The sequence below is a fragment of the Capra hircus genome, chromosome 3, assembly GCF_001704415.2.
Source record: "Capra hircus breed San Clemente chromosome 3, ASM170441v1, whole genome shotgun sequence".
Lineage (NCBI taxonomy): Eukaryota > Metazoa > Chordata > Mammalia > Artiodactyla > Bovidae > Capra > Capra hircus.
Genome location: NC_030810.1, coordinates 69767695 through 69787394, shown reverse-complemented (window position 1 = coordinate 69787394; position 19700 = coordinate 69767695). Strand labels below are relative to the sequence as shown.

General features: G+C 35.5%; 1 protein-coding gene across 10 annotated transcripts in view; it reads left to right on the top strand.

Moving 5' to 3' along the window:
• The window catches only part of EVI5 (ecotropic viral integration site 5), a 224730-nt gene that overhangs the window by 101599 nt on the left and 103431 nt on the right, over positions 1-19700 (top strand). For 7 of the 10 annotated variants that reach the window (XM_018045762.1, XM_013962626.2, XM_013962625.2 and 4 more), the window contains exons 11-13: positions 9821-9874; positions 11722-11754; positions 12315-12461. In XM_018045762.1, coding sequence (XP_017901251.1) covers positions 9821-9874; positions 11722-11754; positions 12315-12461 — 234 coding nt within the window. The remainder of the gene's footprint in view (positions 1-9820; positions 9875-11721; positions 11755-12314; positions 12462-19700) is intronic. The other 3 variants (XM_013962629.2, XM_013962628.2, XM_013962627.2) reach the window with 2 other exon arrangements.

The following is a 19700-nucleotide window of genomic DNA, read 5'->3' as shown; positions in this document are numbered from 1 at the left end:
AAGGTCCCTTTTACAAGGGAATTAATTGTGTTAAACTAGTACTTTCTTGCTTTGGTTCTAAAAGCCTTCGGGAGATAATTTTATATTGTTCTTTTCACAAATAGTATGATCATAATTATGTGATTTTTCCCCCCATTTTATTGCAGTTTGTAGATATTGTATTTTTTTTTGTTTATTTTAAATTGGAGGATAATTGTTTTACAAGGTTGTATTGATTTCTGCTGTACAGCAACATGAATCAGCCATAAGTAACCATATGTTTCCTCCCTGGTGACCCTCCCCCCACTCATCTATCCCTCTAAGTTGTTACAGAGCCCTTGGTTGAGCTCCCTTGTGTTAATACAGCAGCTTCCCACTAGCTCTCTGTTTTACACAATGTAATATATGTGTTTCGTGCCACTCTTTGAACTTTGAACTCTCTCCTTCCCCCACTGTCCACAAGTCTGTTCTCTGTCTGTGTCACCATTGTTGCCCTGCAAATAGGTTCATCAGTACCATCTTTCTAGACGCCATATATATGTGTTAATATACGGTATTTGTTTTTTTCTTTCTGACTTCACTCTGTATAAAAGGCTCTAGGTTCATCCACATCGGTTCAACTGACTCAAATTTGTTCCTTTTTATGGCCGAGTAATATTCCATTGTATATATGTACCACAATTCTTTTTATTCATTCATCTGCCAGTGGACCCATTGGTTGCTTCCATATCCTGGCTATTGTAAATGTTAATCTGCAAAATACACAAGCAACTCGTTGCAGCCCAATATTTGAAAAGCAAAAAAATCCAGTCAAAAAATAGGCTGCAGACCTAAACAGACATTTCTTCAAAGAAAACATATAAATGGCCCAACAACACATGAAAAGATGCTCAGCATGGCTCATTATTAGAGAAATGCAAATAAAAACTACAATGAGTTATCATCCCACACTGGTCAGAAGTGCCATCATCAAAAAATTTGCAAACAGTAAATGCTGAAGTGGATGTGGAGTGAAGGAAACCCTCTTGCACCATTGATGGGAATGTAAATTGATATAGCCACTATGGACAGCGTAGAGGGTCCTTAAAAAACTAGGAATGAAACCACAGTATTACCCATATCTAGGCATATACTGAGAAAACCATAATTCATAAGCACACGTGTACCCCAGTGTTCATCCAGCACTATTTACAATAGCCAGGACATGGAAGCAACTTTGATGTCTGTCAGCAGATGGATGGATAAAGAAATTGTGATGATATTTTGATGTAGAAGTAAAAGATCATTCTTTGATGTTGTGACATGTGTTTAATGTTTGACCTTCAGGTCAATAACTTATGCTAAGAATTCTATCTGTCAGCTTCTTGATCAAGAAAGTGACTTTCAAGTATTTTCCATTCTTTCTCTGAAAGTGTTACAGGAAGATTTTGTTAATAACAATTTCATACGGTGAATGTTACATTTTACCGTGTGAAATTTTTGGTAAATAGAAACACCTTTGTCAGTATCTTCTTCCAATCTCTTGATGTTCCACCTGAGGGGGAGGAGGTAGGAAATACTAAAATTCTAGCTTATTTAGGGGTAAACCACAGACCTTTAAAAAAGAAGAGCCTTTATCCCCTGCTCTATTTAAGACAGACATGAATTTATGTTTAAATTTGTGCTTTGGGGCATAGAGATTTAAGTCCTGTGAAGAGGAGTTAGAAATTCTGACTGGTTATTAGTCAGATTTGGATATTTTTTACTTCAAAAATTATGAGATAGTCCAGATATGCTGAAAACTAGAGCATATATATAAAATATATTTTTATACATATATAAAACATCTGTTTTCACTGCCTGACATAAATAATACAAACATGACAAGTGTTATTTAAGTCATTCAGGAGTTATATTAAACAATCAATATAAAGTACTAGTATTTGCACATTTATTCAACACAATATATAAACGATAATTTATATTTAATCTTTGGTAACCTTCTGAAACGGTTGTTCATCTTTTTGTGAAGAAATGAAGATTCAGGAAGCTCATATAATATGCTGGTAGTTATATTGATAGAGGGCTTCCCTGGTGGCTTAGATGGTAAAGAATCCACATGCAATGCAGGAAACCTGAGTTCGATCCCTGGGTTGGAACGATTGCCTGGAGAAGGAAATGGCAACCCTCTCCAGTGTTCTTGCCTGGAGAAACCCATGAACAGAGGAGCCTGGAGGGCTACAGTCCATGGGGTCTCAAAGAGTAGGACATGACTGAGTGACTAAGCACGCAAGGACATGTTGATAGAAGATTGTCAAGGGTTAGAACTCTGATTTGGGTTAGTGTTAGATTCATACATGTTCTTAAGTGTATACATTGTGCTGCTTGCCAAGAGAAACTTTAATGTATTGTTATCTAAAAAGGACTTGTATGCCAGTTTTTCTGTGGCTTTACAAGCTTTTCATTAAAAAATGAATAGCTACTTAATAAAATCCAGTGGGGAGACAAGAGCATAATTTATTGAAGAAATCATTCATTTAACAGATATCTACAGTGCCTACTGCATACCCTAACACTGTTCTAGGCATTTGAGATGTGTTTATGAAACAGACCAATTCCTTCCCTCGTGATGCTTGCATTCTAGTGTGGAAAATATACAATAGGTAAAATGTACAGTATTTTAGATGGTGATAAGTGTAAAACAGAGGGGGAAAATCTTAAGGAAGGGCAAATAAACTGATGGTGTTTGGATTAAAAATTTAGAGTAATTGACCACTTTCCTTTGAATAAAGACCTGAAGGAAGTGAGGGAGCTAGATATGTAAGGAGAGCTGAGTCTGGTCAGGAGAGTGCTGATGAGGAGTAGTGATAGGACAGCATGAAAATGAAGGAAGTAATAAGACATAAGATGCTGCACGTTACAAATAATATAGGGAGTTGCTGAACATATGAAGACTTTAGCTTTTCCTCTGGTGAGCCGTCAGAGTTTTCAGTAGAGAATGACAAGGTATGACTTAAGTTTTCAGTAGGTCTTCTAGTTGCTGTGTTGAGAGTATATTGCAGAGGGTAGGCACAGAATCAAGAGAAATAAGTAGAAAGCTGTTAAAGTAATGCAGGCAAGAGGAGGTGGTGGCTTGGACTGAGGTGTTAATGATTGGATGGTATAACTGATGTGGAGTTGTCAGAGGGACAGGAATCAAGGACTTTGTCCTGAGCAATTAGGAAAATGCAGTTCCCAGTGGCTGCAACGGGAAAGTATACAGAAGGAATATCAAGAGCTCCAGTTTTGGCTCTATTAAGTATGAGATACCTAGGAGCTGTTCAGGTAGCTCCTTAAAATATTCAGAGTTGGAGTTGAGAGAGCACAGGCTGAAAATACAAATCTGACAGCTACTGACATGATTACATTAGTATTAAAAGCCATGAGAGTGGGTGAGATTAACTGGGGAATGGATGTAGATAGAAGACTGCAAGAATTAAGCCTGAGAGCATGTCAACATCTAAAAGCTAGGAAGACCAAGAACTAATCAGTAAAGCACAGGGAAATGTAACACCTAGAAGTGGAGAGACAAAAGTGTTTCACCGAGAGTCATTTACTGTGTCAAATGCTAAAGAAAGATTTTGTGCGATGAGGATGACAAGATAATGACTGAGTTTATCAACATGGAAATAGATTAGTAAAAGTGTTGGAAACTAAAGCTTGACTAGAATGAACTAGAAAAAACTGGAGTTAGAGAGTATAGGTATTTTTCAGGGAATTTGCTATAAGGAAGAAAGAAATGGAACAGGATGCTTAGGGTAGTGATTTTGAAGAGATTTTAAATTTGTTTTTCCTTCCTTTTTTGTGAAGATGGCATAATTAAATAGGAAACATTCATGATGTATGATTGTCAGGATAATTGCTGGAATGAGCAGGATTATGAGGTTTAGGCCTGAGGTGGAAGACTCCTGGTCTGCTGTATAGATCAGTTCAGTTCAGTCGCTTAGTTGTGTCTGACTCTTTGCGACCCCATGGACTGCAGCACGCCAGGCCTCCCTGTCCATCACCAACTCCTGGAGCCTGCTCAAACTCATGTCCATTGAGTTGGTAATGCCATCCAACCATGTCATCCTCTGTTGTACCCTTCTCCTCCTGCCTTCAATTTTTCCCAGCATCAGGGTCTTTTCCAATGAGTCAGTTCTTTGCATCAGGTGGCCAAAGTATTGGAGTTTCAGATTCAGCATCAGGCCTTCCAATGAATACTCAAGATTGATCTCCTTTAGGATGGACTGGTTGGATTTCCTTGCAGTCCAAGGGACTCTGAAGAGTCTTCTCCAAAACCATAGTTCAAAAGCATCAATTCTTTGGCGCTCAGCTTTCTTTATAGTCCAACTCTCACATCCATACATGCTGCTACTGCTGTCGCTTCAGTTGTGTCCGACTCTGTGCGACCCCATGGTCTGCAGCCTACCAGGCTCCTCTGTCCATGGGATTTTCCAGGCAAGAGTACTGGAGTAGGGTGCCATTGCCTTCTCCGATCCATGCATGACTACTGCAAAAACCATAGCTTTGACTAGACGGACCTTTGTTGGCAAAGTAACGTCTCTGCTTTCTAACATGCTGTCTAGGTTGGTCATAGCTTTTCTTCCAAGGAGCAAGCATCTTTTAATTTCATGGCTGTAGTCACCATCTGCAGTGATTTTGGAGCCCAAAAAGATAAAGTCTGTCACCGTTTACATTGTTTCCTCATCTGTTTGCCATGAAGTGATGGGACCAGATGCCATGATCTTAGTTTTCTGAATGTTGAGTTTTAAGCCAACTTTTTCACTCTCCTCTTTCACTTTCATCAAGAGGCTCCTTAGTTCTTCACTTTCTGCCCTAAGGGTGGTGTCATATGCATATTGAGGTTATTGATATTTCTCCTGGAGGTCTTGATTCCAGCTTGTGCTTCATCCAGCCTGGCATTTTGCATGATGTACTCTACATGTAAGTTAAATAAGCAGGGTGACAAAATACAGCCTTGACGTACTCCTTTTCCAATTTGGAACCAGTCTGTTGTTCCATGTCCAGTTCTAACTGTTGCTTCTTGACCTGCATACAGATTTCTCAGGAGGCAGGTCAGATGGTCTGATATTACAGTCTCTTGAAGAATCTCCCACAGTTTGTTGTGATCCACGCAGTCAAGGCTTAGTGGCATGTTCAATAAAGCAAAAGTAGATGTTTTTCTGGAACTCTCTTGCTTTTTCAGGGATCCAATGGATGTTGGCAATTTGTTCTCTGGTTCCTCTGCCTTTTCTAAATCCAGCTTGAACACCTGGAAGTTCATGGTTCACATACTGTTGAAGCCTGGCTTGGAGAATTTTGAGCATTATTTTGCTAGTACATGAGATGAGTGCAGTTGTGTGGTAGTTTGGGCATTCTTTGGCATTGCCTTTCTTTGAGATTGGAATGAAAGCTGACCTTTTCCAGTCCTGTGGCCACTGCTGAGTTTTCCAAATGTGCTGGCATATTGAGTGCAACATTTTCACAGCATCATCTTTTAGGATTTGAAATAGCTCAACTAGAATTCCATCACCTCCACTAGCTTTGTTCGTAGTGATGCTTCCCATCGCCCACTTGACTTCGCATTCCAGGATGTCTGGCTCTAGGTGAATGATCACATCATCGTGATTATCTGGGTTGTGAAGATATTTTTTGTACAGTTCTTCTTTCTGTTTTTGCCACTTCTTCTTCTTATTTTCTGCTTCTGTTCGGTCCATGCCATTTCTGTCCTTTATCGAGCCCATCTTTGCATGAAATGTTCCCTTGGTATCTCTGATTTTCTTGAAGAGATCTCTAGTCTTTCCCATTCTATTGTTTTCCTCTATTTCTTTGCATTGATCGCTGAGGAAGGCTTTCTTATCTCTCCTTGCTTTCTTTGGAACTCTGCATTCAAGCGTGTATATCTTTTCTTTTCTCCTTTACCTTTCACCTCTCTTCTTTTTATGGCTACTTGTAAGGCCTCCTCAGACAACCATTTTGCCTTTCTTTTTCTTGGGGATGGTTTTAATCCCTGTCCCTGTACAATGTCATGAACCTCTGTCCATAGTTCTTCAGGCACTCTGTCTATCAGATCTAATCCCTTGAATCTATTTAGTCACTTCCAGTGCATAATCGTAAGATACTATGTGGATAATTAGTCCACAAAAAGAAGAGAAAATGTAAAATATATGGGCAAAAAAGTAGTAAGGTGTCAGATGTGGTTGTGGGATGTAGTGAAGTTCTATTTTGATCGTTTTAATTTTTTCAGGAACTCAGAAACAAGATTATTATCTGATAGTGACAGTAGGGTGTGAAGAGTTGCTTTTGAAGAGCAGAAAGTATGAAATAGTGATCTAAGAGGGTAGGAGAAAGAGTGGACTAAGGACACATTATTATTGCTAGGATGCATTGAGTCCAGCTGAATTTAGTGATTGTTAATTGAAATAAACTTCATGATTTTATTTTTCTTCGATTGTATTTACTGCGTGAGACTCAGAATCGTTAGTGTGTTTTCATCCAGAGTGGTGGTTTCCCAGGTAAGTATGCTGACTACTAAAGGAGAGAAGGGATAGGGGAAATAAAAGCAGGGGAGAGTCTGCAGTGATTGGAAATTGAACTTTGGGAAGAAAGGATATTAGGGAATGAGAGACAGTGAAAACTTGGTAGGATTAATGGATTATCCCAAGTAAACACATTATTATTGTATTTGGGTTATTTCATAAAATAAGTAAGCTGGAAAGAATAGAGTAAGTTGTTTTAAACTAATATTCCTTGATTTGGGGATATTTAGGTTGTTTTCATCATTAAAAAATAATGCATATACTTTCCATCTTTGTATATAAAGTTTTGTGGTACCTTGTATTTCCATTGTTGTTATTTAGTAGTTAAATCATGTTTGACTCTTTTGCGATCCCATGGATTGTAGCCCACCAGACTCCTCTGTCCATGGAATTCTCCAGGCAAGAATACTGAAGTGGATTGCCATTTCCTTCTGCAAGGGGTCTTCCCTACCCAGGGATTGAACCCATGTCTCCTGCTTAGCAGTCAGATTCTTTACCACTGAGCCACCGGGGAAACTTTTAAAAGCTGTATTTGCTAAAATACTGTCAAGGTAACCCTGAAACAGTCTTTAATAACTCAAAAAGACTATTATATATTTTCCATCTCCTCAGGAAGTGGATATTACACAAATGAGGAATTTATAATTTATTGATGATAAAAAGTGATATTTGTGTAGCTGCTATAGGGGAACATATTTGTATGGGGAAAATGAATTTAGGATTTATAGCAAAATTTCAGAAAATTTAAATGGTGTGGGAAGGGAAATCAAAGTGAGTGTTTTTAGTTTTAAATTTTATTATTTTTTAATCATTTCAAGTGTAATATTAACTATTCTCTTAATTGTCTGGTTGAGCTTTACATCCTAAGTCTTTTAGAATAAACAAAATGCTACTTTTTTTTTCAAGAAATATGTTGAGAAGATGAGACTGTTTATTTTTTTAGCTTTCCAGACTTTAGCAGCATTTAATAGTTGTTTATTTGTGTAGACCATTTTACTATATGTACTATGAGTAGCCAAGAAGTATTTTATTCTCCTTAAACTATTTTGTAGTCTGAGATCACATATTAGGTGATATCTATTCATATCACCCAAATATATTCTAGTGAATAGAGCAAGAAAATTTAATTTGCAAAGTTCTTTGTAATAACTCTAAGATATATTCTGCTTTATGGTCTACCTAATAAGAGAACAATAATTCATAGTCTTTTGTTTTCTTACGAGATTTTATATGTTCTGTGCTCAGTCGCTCAGTTGTGTCCTACTCTTTGTGGCCCCGTGGACCATAGGCTGCCCGTGGCGTTTCCCAGGCAAGAATACCAGAGTGGGGTGCCATTTTAGTCCTTACTGACAAAATAATGGGTTGAATCATAGAAAAATTTTCTGAGGAAGACATTTTTAGCAGAAAGTTAGAGAAAAGTAGGGTTGAAAGAAAGTTAGATTGCACTCTAGAGCAAACTGGTACAGAAAGGTAAGAGGGAGTTTGAAATTACAGTGATGGCAAAATGAAGGGATGACTTATATTGGTAGACTATACAAAAAGGAGATAATTTTTTTTTAATGTAGAGTGATTTTTTTTGTATATCTGACTTACAGTGGTGTGTTAATTTTTGCTGTATGGCAAAGTGATTCAGTTACATGCATATATGTTCTTTTTCATATTATTTTCTGTTACATTGTCACAGGATATTAACTATCGTCCTCTCTGCTGTACAGAAGGACCTTGTTGTTTATCCATCCTGTATATAGTAGTTTGCAGCTGCTAGTCCCAAACTCCCAGTCCATCCCTTCCCCGTCCTCAGTCTCCCCCTTAGCAACCACAAGTCTGTTCTCTATGTCTGTGTGTCTGTTTTTGTTTCATGGATATGTTCATTAGTGTTGTATTTTAGATTCCACTTATAAGTGATATCGTATGGTATTTGTGTTTCTCATTCTGCCTTACTTCACATAGTATGACCATCCTTGTTGTTGCAAGTGGCATTGTCATTCTTTTTTATGCCTAGTGAGTAATATTCCATTGTGTATGTGTATTACATCTTCTTTATCCATTCATCTATTGGTGAAGATCTAGGTTGTTTCCATGTCTTGGCAATTGTAAATCCTGCTGCTGTGAACATAGTGGTGCATATATCTTTTTGAATTACAGTTTTTTCTTGATATATATGGGGATTCCCAGGTGGTGCAGTGATAAAGAATTCACCTGCCAGTGCAGGAGATGCAAGAGATGTGGGTTTGATTCCTGGGTTGGGAAGATCCTCTGGATAGCAAATGGTAACCCACTTCAGTATTCTTGCCTGGAAGATTCCATAGGCAAAGAAATGTGGCGGGCTACAGACCATGGGGTCACAAAGAATTGGACATAACTGAACAACTGAGCACACACGCTTGATATGTATGCCCAGGAGTGGGATTGCAGGATCAAATGGCAACTCAATTTTTAATTTTTTGAGAACCTCCATATTGTTTTCCATAGTGACTGCACCAATTTATAGGATGTTAGGTTTGATACTTTATAGCAGTAATTTGACAGAGTTCTGAGAGTTGGGCATTGAATAATTAGGTGCAGAGTTTTTTTTTAAATCAGGTTTTACTTTGTAGGAAAATGCTAGTAATTAAGTTTGATGCAACTCATCATAAATAATTCATTTGATGAAAACAACTCATTATATTTTCAGAGTGGAAATTTGCAACTTTGCATGTACAGCACTTTATAATTGGAAGCTGATCTAGTTTTAAACTGACAATTTGATATTATCCTATTAATATACATTTTCAGGTTTCTTTTTTATTTAATAATAGACAATTGACTATTATTTATGTTGTCTTTGTAGGAGATAAATGAGTTAGAATCTTTTCTATCTAATGGGGATGTTAAGACATATAAGAAAATACTGGGAATTACCCAGCAGTCCAGTGGTTAGGACTCTGTACTTTCAGTGCTGAGGACCTGGGTTCAGTCCCTGGTCGAGGAACTAAGATCCTGTAAGCTGCAAGGTGAGGCCAAAAAAAAAAAGTAAATACTGATTATGAGTCTTTTTGCTGGGTACAGAAAGGAAAGATTATTTCTATATGTACTCTAGCTTATATTTAAAATTCAAACATAGGCAGAATGATAAATATGGTCATTTCTTTTTCCATGCATTTCTTACTCTGAGCCTTTAAGAATTTCACAGATGATAATGTAGCCATTTCTTAGACTCTTTTCCAGTTTATTAAAGGTAGTACATTTTATGGACTATGATTTAGGTGTCATTTTTCCTTCTCAGGAATGTTTGCAAACAAACCTTTGTTTTTTTTCTGCAGAGGTTACGAACAGAAAATAGACTTTTAAAACAGCGCATTGAAACATTAGAAAAAGTAAGTAAATTGCTACTTCTTTAAACATCTGTTGAATTCACAATAACTTTTCTATTTTAAATAAAGGCTCAAAAATCTAGCACATGTCTCCAAAATTGTGGTACTGACTGCTTAGCTTGCATAGCTTAACTAAATAACTTGTCAATAAAAATTGATCATTACTAGTCCTTGAACTCTCAGGTTAAAGTTTAAAACTAAGGTTATTAATAGAGTAACATATTAATATTATTTGTTCTCATTATATAATCTCTAAAAAGTATGTTCTTCAGGGGTAACCTAATTGAGAATCTATTCTGTGTAGTATTTTAAAGATGACTTTCAAATAAGTTGCCCTGACTGTCCAGACATATATTAAATGTGGCAGGAATTTCTTTAAGGCCTAGGCTTGCTTTAAATTTAGTCAAAATGACTGACTAATTTCTTACATAAAAACTCATCATGTAGTTTGTTGATTTTCAATTCAGGAATTGTGCCTAAACTTTTGGGTCTTAGAATTATTTTGATAACACTTGTTACCTCTTCCTCTCTATTTCATATAAAATAATGGGTAGATATTGTAATTTTGTGTTTTTTTATTATGCTTTTGATATAACTTCTTTTGTAGTCTTTTTCCTCGTGCTGTAAGAATATGTTGAGTAATAAAAGCATAGTCTAAGACACTTGTTTTATTAAAGATGTCCTAATTCACAAACCCTTGGTGTGTTTTTTGTTTTTTGTTTTTTTTCTTTTAACCAAAGATACGAATTAGTTGTTTAAAAAATACTCCTCATGATATTACCAAATAAAATCTTCCCTGAAAATTGATTGGTCAGTATTTAGAAACAAAATGAATGAAGATACAGATTATTTGCATTTTTTCTTTTTTTGGAAGTATTGATGGTTTCATATTAAATAGCATAGCACAAAGACAGGACTTTATTACATATGTATTTTTGTTGTATAATAATTGCAGGTACATTATATTAAGGATATAATGCCTTCATCTTATTAGAGTTGCTTTGAAGATAATTCTGCTTTTTTGTTAACTGCAGACGGTTGTGCTCTTAATTGTCTTTAAGTCATTTTAATTTTATATATATATATTTTAAACTAAATATTCAGTTTATAGTAAACTATACCTCTTTCTAGGTGGTCTTTTATCTTTGGAGTAAGACATTTTCACAGAGAAAATATTTTTATTTCCTTGAACGTTGAGAATAATAAAGGTGCTGTTTGAAAGTGTTAAGTTTGGATTTTGCTTCAGAAAATTAAATACTTTTTTGCTGGCTTATTTGGCCTAGGTGTGTTCTTTAGCACTTAGAATCCTATAAATACTTAGATATCAATTAAAGCCCATAACCACAATGTTTACTTACTCTGTTATTGCTGGAGTTTATTATGGTTGAGCTCATTAATATCATTTGTCATGTTTTCCTTGCTTTGTTTCTTTGGAAGTTGCTGTTGCACAAATTGCTGTCACACTTTATAAGTGGAATTGCTTACTCAAATTCCTTCTCCCTTTCATATAAATGATTTGACCATATGGATAATGCTAAAAATACTTTAAAAATATGCTTTAAAAAGATATTGGTTTGTCCCAAGTTATGAAAAAAAAACCCTCTTGGAATTTGTGTTTGGTTTCTTCTAGAAGTACATGATGTTCTCCCATTTATCTTTATTTTGATATATTTTTCTTTAAGAATGGAAATACATACAATAAAAAACTCTTTTAAAATCTAAATGCCGATTTTAATTGCAGTGAAAAGTAGGTGGAATTTGGGTATGTGTTGTTTCTTCTTATTCCTAATTTTGGCACCTTTGTTTTATTTCTGTCTCTTATATTCCTATCTGAATTTTTCCTTTTGTAGGAAAGTGCTTCCTTGGCAGATAGATTGATACAGGTATAGTTTTTTGGCTTTTTTTTTTAAAGCATTTTCTCTAACATCTAAGGGAAGTCCTAAACCTAGAAATTCATATTTTAATGCATGCAATTTTACATGCATTTTTCTGGAAATAATTTTTGGGTGGTATCTATGGGTATAAACTTAATTTTTGATAACAATATGTTACTTTTATTAAAATAAGCCCATCTTTTGCACGTTGTAGAGCTAACCTTATTTTAAAGTATTTATTTCAAAGTGGCAATCAGTGGATTCTGCAAAATTAACCACTATTCATTGAAAACATTAGTCCTGCATGTACAGTAATATTGCATGAATTGAATTTTTATTGACTGAAAGAGGAATTGTTCTTAAGATTATCAGATGATTTTTTCATTGAGTCTCCCAAAATTTGCTGGAGCAATAATAAGCTGCTGGCTAATGATTACTTAGGTTATTCTGTTTTCTGAGGTGATTTTTTTTTTTTTTAATATGTCAAAGTAAGTAACTAAACCTCACAAAGGCAGTCTTTCTTGAATCTATCCTAAATTGCTTTACACACACAAAAATTATGTCCTAAGGGACAAGTGACAAGAGCCCAGGAGGCTGAGGAAAACTACCTCATAAAACGGGAGCTGGCCACCATCAAACAGCAGAGTGATGAGGCCAGTGCTAAACTGGAGCAAGCTGAAAGTACCATCAGGAAGCTCCAGCACCAGCAGCAATGGGTAAGGAGTCCGGTAGTGTTTTTTCTCACCTTCCTCATCCCCTTCCTTTAAACTTTTTTTTTAAGCACAACTTCTGTGCTGTAGTTTTTTAACAATTTTGTTTTCTACTGTAATTGAATTCTTAATCAATTTTAAGCTTTATAATACTTAGGGGTCTTATTGTGGCCTAAAGACTCCTCGTTCTAACATTTTTTTTTTCTGTTTTCACAGTTTTGTTAGAAATGGGTATTATTTTGTTTCCTTACATTATGTTTTAAGTCACAGCAAATAAGTGGTGTTTGTCAGACCTGCTTTTTAGATTTTAGATATCTGTTTTATAAAAAGTAGTTTTTCATTTTACAAATTAAAAGATTAATTTGTAAATCATTTGCCAGTTTTTGTTAACTGTGTACATAAGATACTACCTAGCATATAGAAAATATGTAAATATTTCATTTAGATCTTTGATAATATGGCAATTTATGTCTCAGAAATACTGTAGTCTTCATACATCGAGACATTAAATTATGGGTTCAGTTGTATGCTTAAGTTTTTTCCAGAAGAGAGAAATTGTCAAAATGAAAAAAAAAAGGATTTAAAAAATATTATGTTAACTGTCTTTGTGACCCCATGGACTGTAGCCTATCAGACTCCTCAGTCCATGGATTTTTCCAGGCAAGAGTACTGGAGTGGGTTGCCATTTCCTTCTCCATAACTTACAGTAGTAAACTGCTACTGATCATAGAACTATCCTCAAGTATCTTTTGTAACTTAGATACTACTTTCCATTGGCAAATTCAGACCAGTGTGATCTTAAGCAAAAATTTGGAAGTTAAAAAAAACCCGACTATATGATAGTTAAAAAGAAAAGCCAGCTGTTTATCTTTGAGAAAATATTATTTCTTATTTCAGCTTTCTGTTTTCAAGTAAGAATTGGATTGTAACAAGAATAGGAAGAAAAAGTGTTAAACCTAGAACTCTGTAATGGGTAGAGTTAAAGTGTTAAACTTAGAACTCTGTAAAGCAAAAAGAATGACTTCAAAGTTGGATGTTGTTTTTATTCAGAAAAATTAAGAAATGGTATTCTCTTCTGAGCATGAAAATCAAAAAACTAAAAGCAGAAAGAAGAAATTGTTAATTGAAAAAAACATAGATTTTTTCTTATTATGTTAATTGAATATGATTACCAAAAGAGTGGTCAAAGAATATATCACTGCTTATTATCTGTAGAAGACTGGTTCCAGGACACCTGAGGATACCAAATTGTTGTGTGCTCAAGTCCCTTCTGTAAAAGGCATCATATTGGCATTTAATCTGCATGCATCCTCTCATATACTTTAAATCATCTCCAGGTAACTTATAATGCCTAGTACAATCTATTATGTTGGCCAAAAGTTCATTCAGGTTTGTCTGTACCATTTTACAAACCTGAATGAGCTCTTTGGCCAACCCAATAAATGCTATGTAAATAGTTGCCTTTGTATGACAAAGTTAAATTTTGCTTTTTGGCACTTTCAGGAATTTTTTTTCCTGAATATTTTCAACCCACGGTTGGTTGAATCTGCAAGTGTAGAACCTGTGGCTGTGGAAGGCTAGCTGTACTAAAAAGATGGGAACTTAGATGTTTTATTTTGCCTTTGAATAAAATATCAGTAATATCAAAGTATAAAAACAGGAAAAACAGAATTGAGAGGTCATGCGGAGAAGGCAGTGGCAGCCCACTCCAGTACTCTTGCCTGGAAAATCCCATGGATGGAGGAGCCTGGTAGGCTGCAGTCCACGGGGTCCTGAAGAGTCGGACACAACTGAGCGACTTCACTTTCACTTTTCACTTTCATGCATTGGAGAAGGAAATGGCAGCCCACTCCAGTGTTCTTGCCTGGAGAATCCCAGGGATGGCAGAGCCTGGTACGCTGCCGTCTATGGGGTCACACAGAGTTGGGCATGACTGAAGTGACTTAGTAGCGGCAGCAGCAGCAGCCGCAGCAGCAGCTGAGAATTAAGCTGAACTGAGTTATCAGTGTAATCTGATTTTGTCATGGGGAAAGATAAATATTATGTTTACACTTAGTATAAGCTACAGTCTTAATAAACTACATTAGAATTATGAATTATTAGTTTTTTACATAGTTTTTCAAATAATAAAACCTGTGGATAGATGTGTATCAAAGATAAAAGAAATACTGGTTTAAAATGAAAGAGCTAAGTGAGCAGACAAAAACAGCCAGAATGAACTGAAGCTTTTGAAAATAGTCAAGTGTAACAAAAAGAATATTTGTACTCTAATTCAGGGACAGTTCAGAGCAGTTCAGTCACTCAGTTGTGTCCAACTCTTTGCGACCCCATGAACCTCAGCACGCCAGGCCTCCCTGTCCATCACCAACTCCCCGAGTCCACCCAAACCCATGTCCATTGAGTCAGTGATGCCATCCAACCATCTCATCCTCCGCCATCCCCTTCTCCTGCCCTCAATCTTTCCCTGCATCAGGGTCTTTTCAAATGAGTCAACTCTCTGCATCAGGTGACCAAAGTATTGGAGTTTCAGCTTCAACATCAGTCCCTCCGGTGAACACCCAGGACTGATCTCCTTTAGGATGGACTGGTTGGATCTCCTTGCAGTCCAAGGGACTCTCAAGAGACTTCTCCAACACAGACCCATACTGAGGGCCTATGATACAGCAAGTAAAAAGCAGGTTTCTACTTCTATTTTTTTACCATCTAAGCAAGCATTCTCTTAAACTGAAATAAACTGTAAAGCAGATGTATAAAACAGTAATGCACAAAAATAGGTGAAAATATCAGAGCCTTGGTTAAAATTTCAATTTCAAAGTAAAATGTATATCCTTGGGTAATTAGTAACTTCCAGGATGATCACAGGAATATTACTGTTTTAAAAGGATCTTACAAAATAAGAGATACTAAAGGCTTTGAGGTTGGCAACTGCAGCTAAGTAATAATGGCTGCATATCTCAAAGGAAGATCAGTGACCTTGATAATGCTTCATTAAAAATTCCTGAAGCATGTGGTTTGTGAATAAATAGAAAAATAGCTACATTAACTGAATGCTAATTTACTCTGTATGTCATAACAAACTAACTTTATTTCTGTAATAAACAAAAATTTTTAGAAGTTATTGATAGTCTCTCATAATATCATTCTTGACAAAGTAGAAAAATATAGATGGAATTAGTAAACACGTGGTTTTACAAGTGACTGTGTCAAAACGGCTATTTGTGTTGAAGAGATATCAGAGGTCTTTGTCTCCTAAATCTGTGCTTCAAATATATATTATTTAAATCTTCATATATAAGGTATATTTAAAGTTTATATATGAAATATTTTAGGAATGTAGGTAATATGCTAATGGTGAGTCAAGATTTCAAAATATTTAAACAGTCTGTTCAGAATAAGAAACTAAATAAAAGATTGTCTCTTAGAAATAAATCTATAGTTTTGTCTTGAAGTTTAAATCTTAAAGATATATCTTAGTGATGCTTTATGTAACAAAACCTTGAAATTGATTGAGAATCAGGAATTACCAGTAATAATATGATACTCCCCAAATCCCAAGTGTAGTCTTCTAGAAGTATAGTAATCCAGTTCTAAGAATCTTGGAGAAACTTAGTGGTGTTGTATCTAGTTTGCATACCAAAACTCATATGCAATGTTCACAGACTGTATTATGGCAAGTTTAGGAAGATGTGGAATCCCTGGATATTTTTAGATTCCACTAAAGAAGGTTTTAAAGATCATCATAGATATAGTTATTTTTAAGTATTTGCGAGGTGAGTTTATGGAAAAGTAGTTAGTCTCTTTTGATATTGCTTCAGAGGCAGAATGTGTTTAAGATCCAAAGGTACAAAATCTTATTGGAATTTTGACAAATGGACTAATTTCTTTGCAAAGTACTGAGAATACCACTCCTTGAAACTGACCAATTAACATTGCTAAATGTCTTGATTACAGCCTTCCAATATAACATCATGAAGTCTTCAAAATTCTCTAAGGTTTTCAAGTTTATCCAGCAGGAAATATTGAATTACCAATATAATCAACAACCACCACCACCCTCTACTGCCAGTAGTGTCATTTTATATGATATACATAGCTTTGGATTTCATATAGGGAGCTGAATTCTAATCCTGTTTTGCTAGCTTTGTGACTTTGGATACTCAAGGATTGGGTTTCTTTTCTTTTCTAAATGATTGTATAAGGCTAAACCGTGACAGGTCTTTCTCTTTAATTTTTTAAATGAACTTTGTTGAGGTATAAGTTACATGCAATCAAATTCATCAAATTAAAGTTAAAATATATGGTTTGATGCGTTTTGACATTAGCTGTATAACCTTCACAGTCAGAATATAGAGCATTTCCATCACCCCCACAATTTCCTTCATGTCCCTTTGCATTTCACCTTTTCACTCCCAGGACTTCCCTGATGGCTCAGACGGTAAAGCGTCTGTCTGCAATGCGGGAGACCTGGATTTGATCCCTGGGTTGGGAAGATCCCCTGGAGAAGGAAATGGCGATCCACTCCAGTACTGTTGCCTGGAAAATCCCATGGACAGAGGAGCCTGGTAGGCTACAGTCCATGGAGTTGCAAAGAGTCGGACACGACTGAGCGACTTTACTTCACTTCACTTTTTCACTCCCAGCAGCCTTTCTGCTTTCTGTCGCTGTGGGTTTTCCTTTTTTAGAATTTCATATAAATGGAGTTGTAAGGTATGAGGCTTTTGTGTCTGGCTTCTTTCACTTAACATATTCACTCACTTTTTTTCTTCTTGAAAATTTTTTTCATTGTGGTAAAATAGACACAACATAAAATGTATCATTTAAGTGCTCAGCTCAGTGGCACTAAATACACTTTTACTGTTGTATGACAATAACTACTGTATTTCTAGAGCTTTGTCATCATCTCAGACAGAAACCTCATGCCCATTAAAAAATAACTCTCCTTTCCACCTCCACCTCTTCACCCTTGGTAAGCTCCATTGTATCATTTAAGTAGAATCATATAATATTCATCCTTTTGTATCTGGCTTATTTCATTTAGCATAATGCTTTCAAGGCTCATCCTTGTAGCATTGCATTAATATCAGAATTTCCCTAGTTTTTACTGTGGCTGCATAATATCCATTGCATGTGTATATGTTTTGTTTACCCAGTCATCTGTTTACGGTCATTTTGGTTGTTTCTACTTTTTGGCTGTCATGAAGAATACTGCTGTGATCATTGATCATTAACACACAAATATCTGTTTATGTCCCTGCTTTTAATTCTTTTGAGTATATTCCTAGAAGCAGAGTTGCTGCACCAAATGGTGATCCCATGTTTAACTTTTTGTAGATTCAGCAGACTATTTCCCACAGCTGCTGCTTCATTTCACATTCCCTCCAGCAATGTACAAGGGTTCCAATTAATTCCTCTACATCCTCAACAACTCTTGTTCTTTGCTTTGCTTTTTTTCTTCACTGTTTTTTATTTAAAGAAAAAAATAGCCATCCTGTGGTAGATGTTAAGTGATAATTCATTATGGTACATAGGAGTAAATTTAACTAGGAAGATGAAAGACTGTGCACTGAAGACTATGAATCATTGTTTATCCAGTCATCTGTTGATGAAAGAAATTAAGGTATAAATAAATGGAAAGATCCCATGTTCATGTATTGGAAGATTCTTATTATTAAGATGTCAGTGCTATCTAATACGACATATAGATTTAATTACGTCAACCATTTCGGTCTTTTACAGAAATGAGAAAACTTATCCTGCAGTTCACATGGAATTGCAAAGAGCTCTAAATAGGGAAAACAATCTTGAAAAAGAACAGAGTTGGCAGACTCACATTTCCCAATTTGAAAACCTACTACAAAGCTAGAATAATCAAAACAGTGTGGTACTGGCAAGAAGATAGACATATAGATCACTGAAGTAGAAATTGAGAGTTCAGAAATAAGCCAATACATCTGTGGCCAATTGATTTTCAAAAAAGGGTACCAAGACCAATTGATAAGGAAGAATAGGTTCTTTAATAAATGGTTCTTGGAAAACAGGATACCCCCATGCAAAAAAATAAACTTGGACTCCTATCATACACCACATTAAAAAATTACTCAAAATGGATATCAGCCATCTTTGTGCTTTTAAAACGGATAAGGATTAAAAAAAAAACACATAAGGATACACCTTCATGAGCTCAGATATGGCAGTGGATTCTTAGATATGAATTCTTTGTCACCAAAAGGATGAGCAACAACTACAACCAAAAAACAGGTAAACTGAACTTCAAAAGTAAACCCTTTGAACATCAAAGAACATTATCCAGAAAATGAAAAGACAGCCAACAAAATGGTAGAGAATATTTGCAAATCACATATTTAATTGTTCAGCGTCTAGAATATATAGACAACTCTGAACAAAAAGACTACTCAGTTTTAAAATGAACAGAGAATTATACAGCATCAACCAAGACATGGAAACAACCTACCTGTCCACCAATGGATGAATGGATGAAGAAAATGATACACATAAATACGCATGATACACGCCTGCATGCTAGAATATTATTCAGCCATGAAAACAATGAAACCTTGCTATTTGCAACAACATGGATGGATGTTGAAGGCATAATGCTAAGTGAAATGTCAGTGAAGGCACACATCACATGGCTCACTTATATGTGAACCCCAAAACAAAAAGTCCACCAAGCTCATAGATAGAGGCAACAGATTGGTGGTTTCAAGAGATGGGAGGATGAGTGAAATGTAGTTAAGGGAATCAAAAGATAGAAATTTCCAGTTATAAATAAGTCATGGGAATGTAATATATAGCATGGAGATTATAGTTGACAGTACTATATTGCATATTTGAAAGTTGCTGAGAATAAGTTTTGAAAGTGCAAAAAAATTGTAACTGCATATGGTGATGAATGTTAGACATTGTGGTGATCCTTTCACAGTTTATACAAATACCGAATCATGATTTTGTATATCTATAGTTAATATAATGTTATATGTCAATTGTATTTCAATAAGACTTTTTTTTAAGTAGGCAGAAGACTTGAATAGACCTTTCTCCAAAGAAATATACAAAAGGCAACAAACATTTGAAAAGATCCTCAACATCATTAAGCTTTAAAATCACCTGTCAATTACTTAAAAATGACTACCAATACAGTATTGTAAAATAAAGTAAAATTTAAAAAAAATGACTACCTAAAGCATTGGCTAGTGAAAAATTTGTAGCAGCAAATGCTTATAT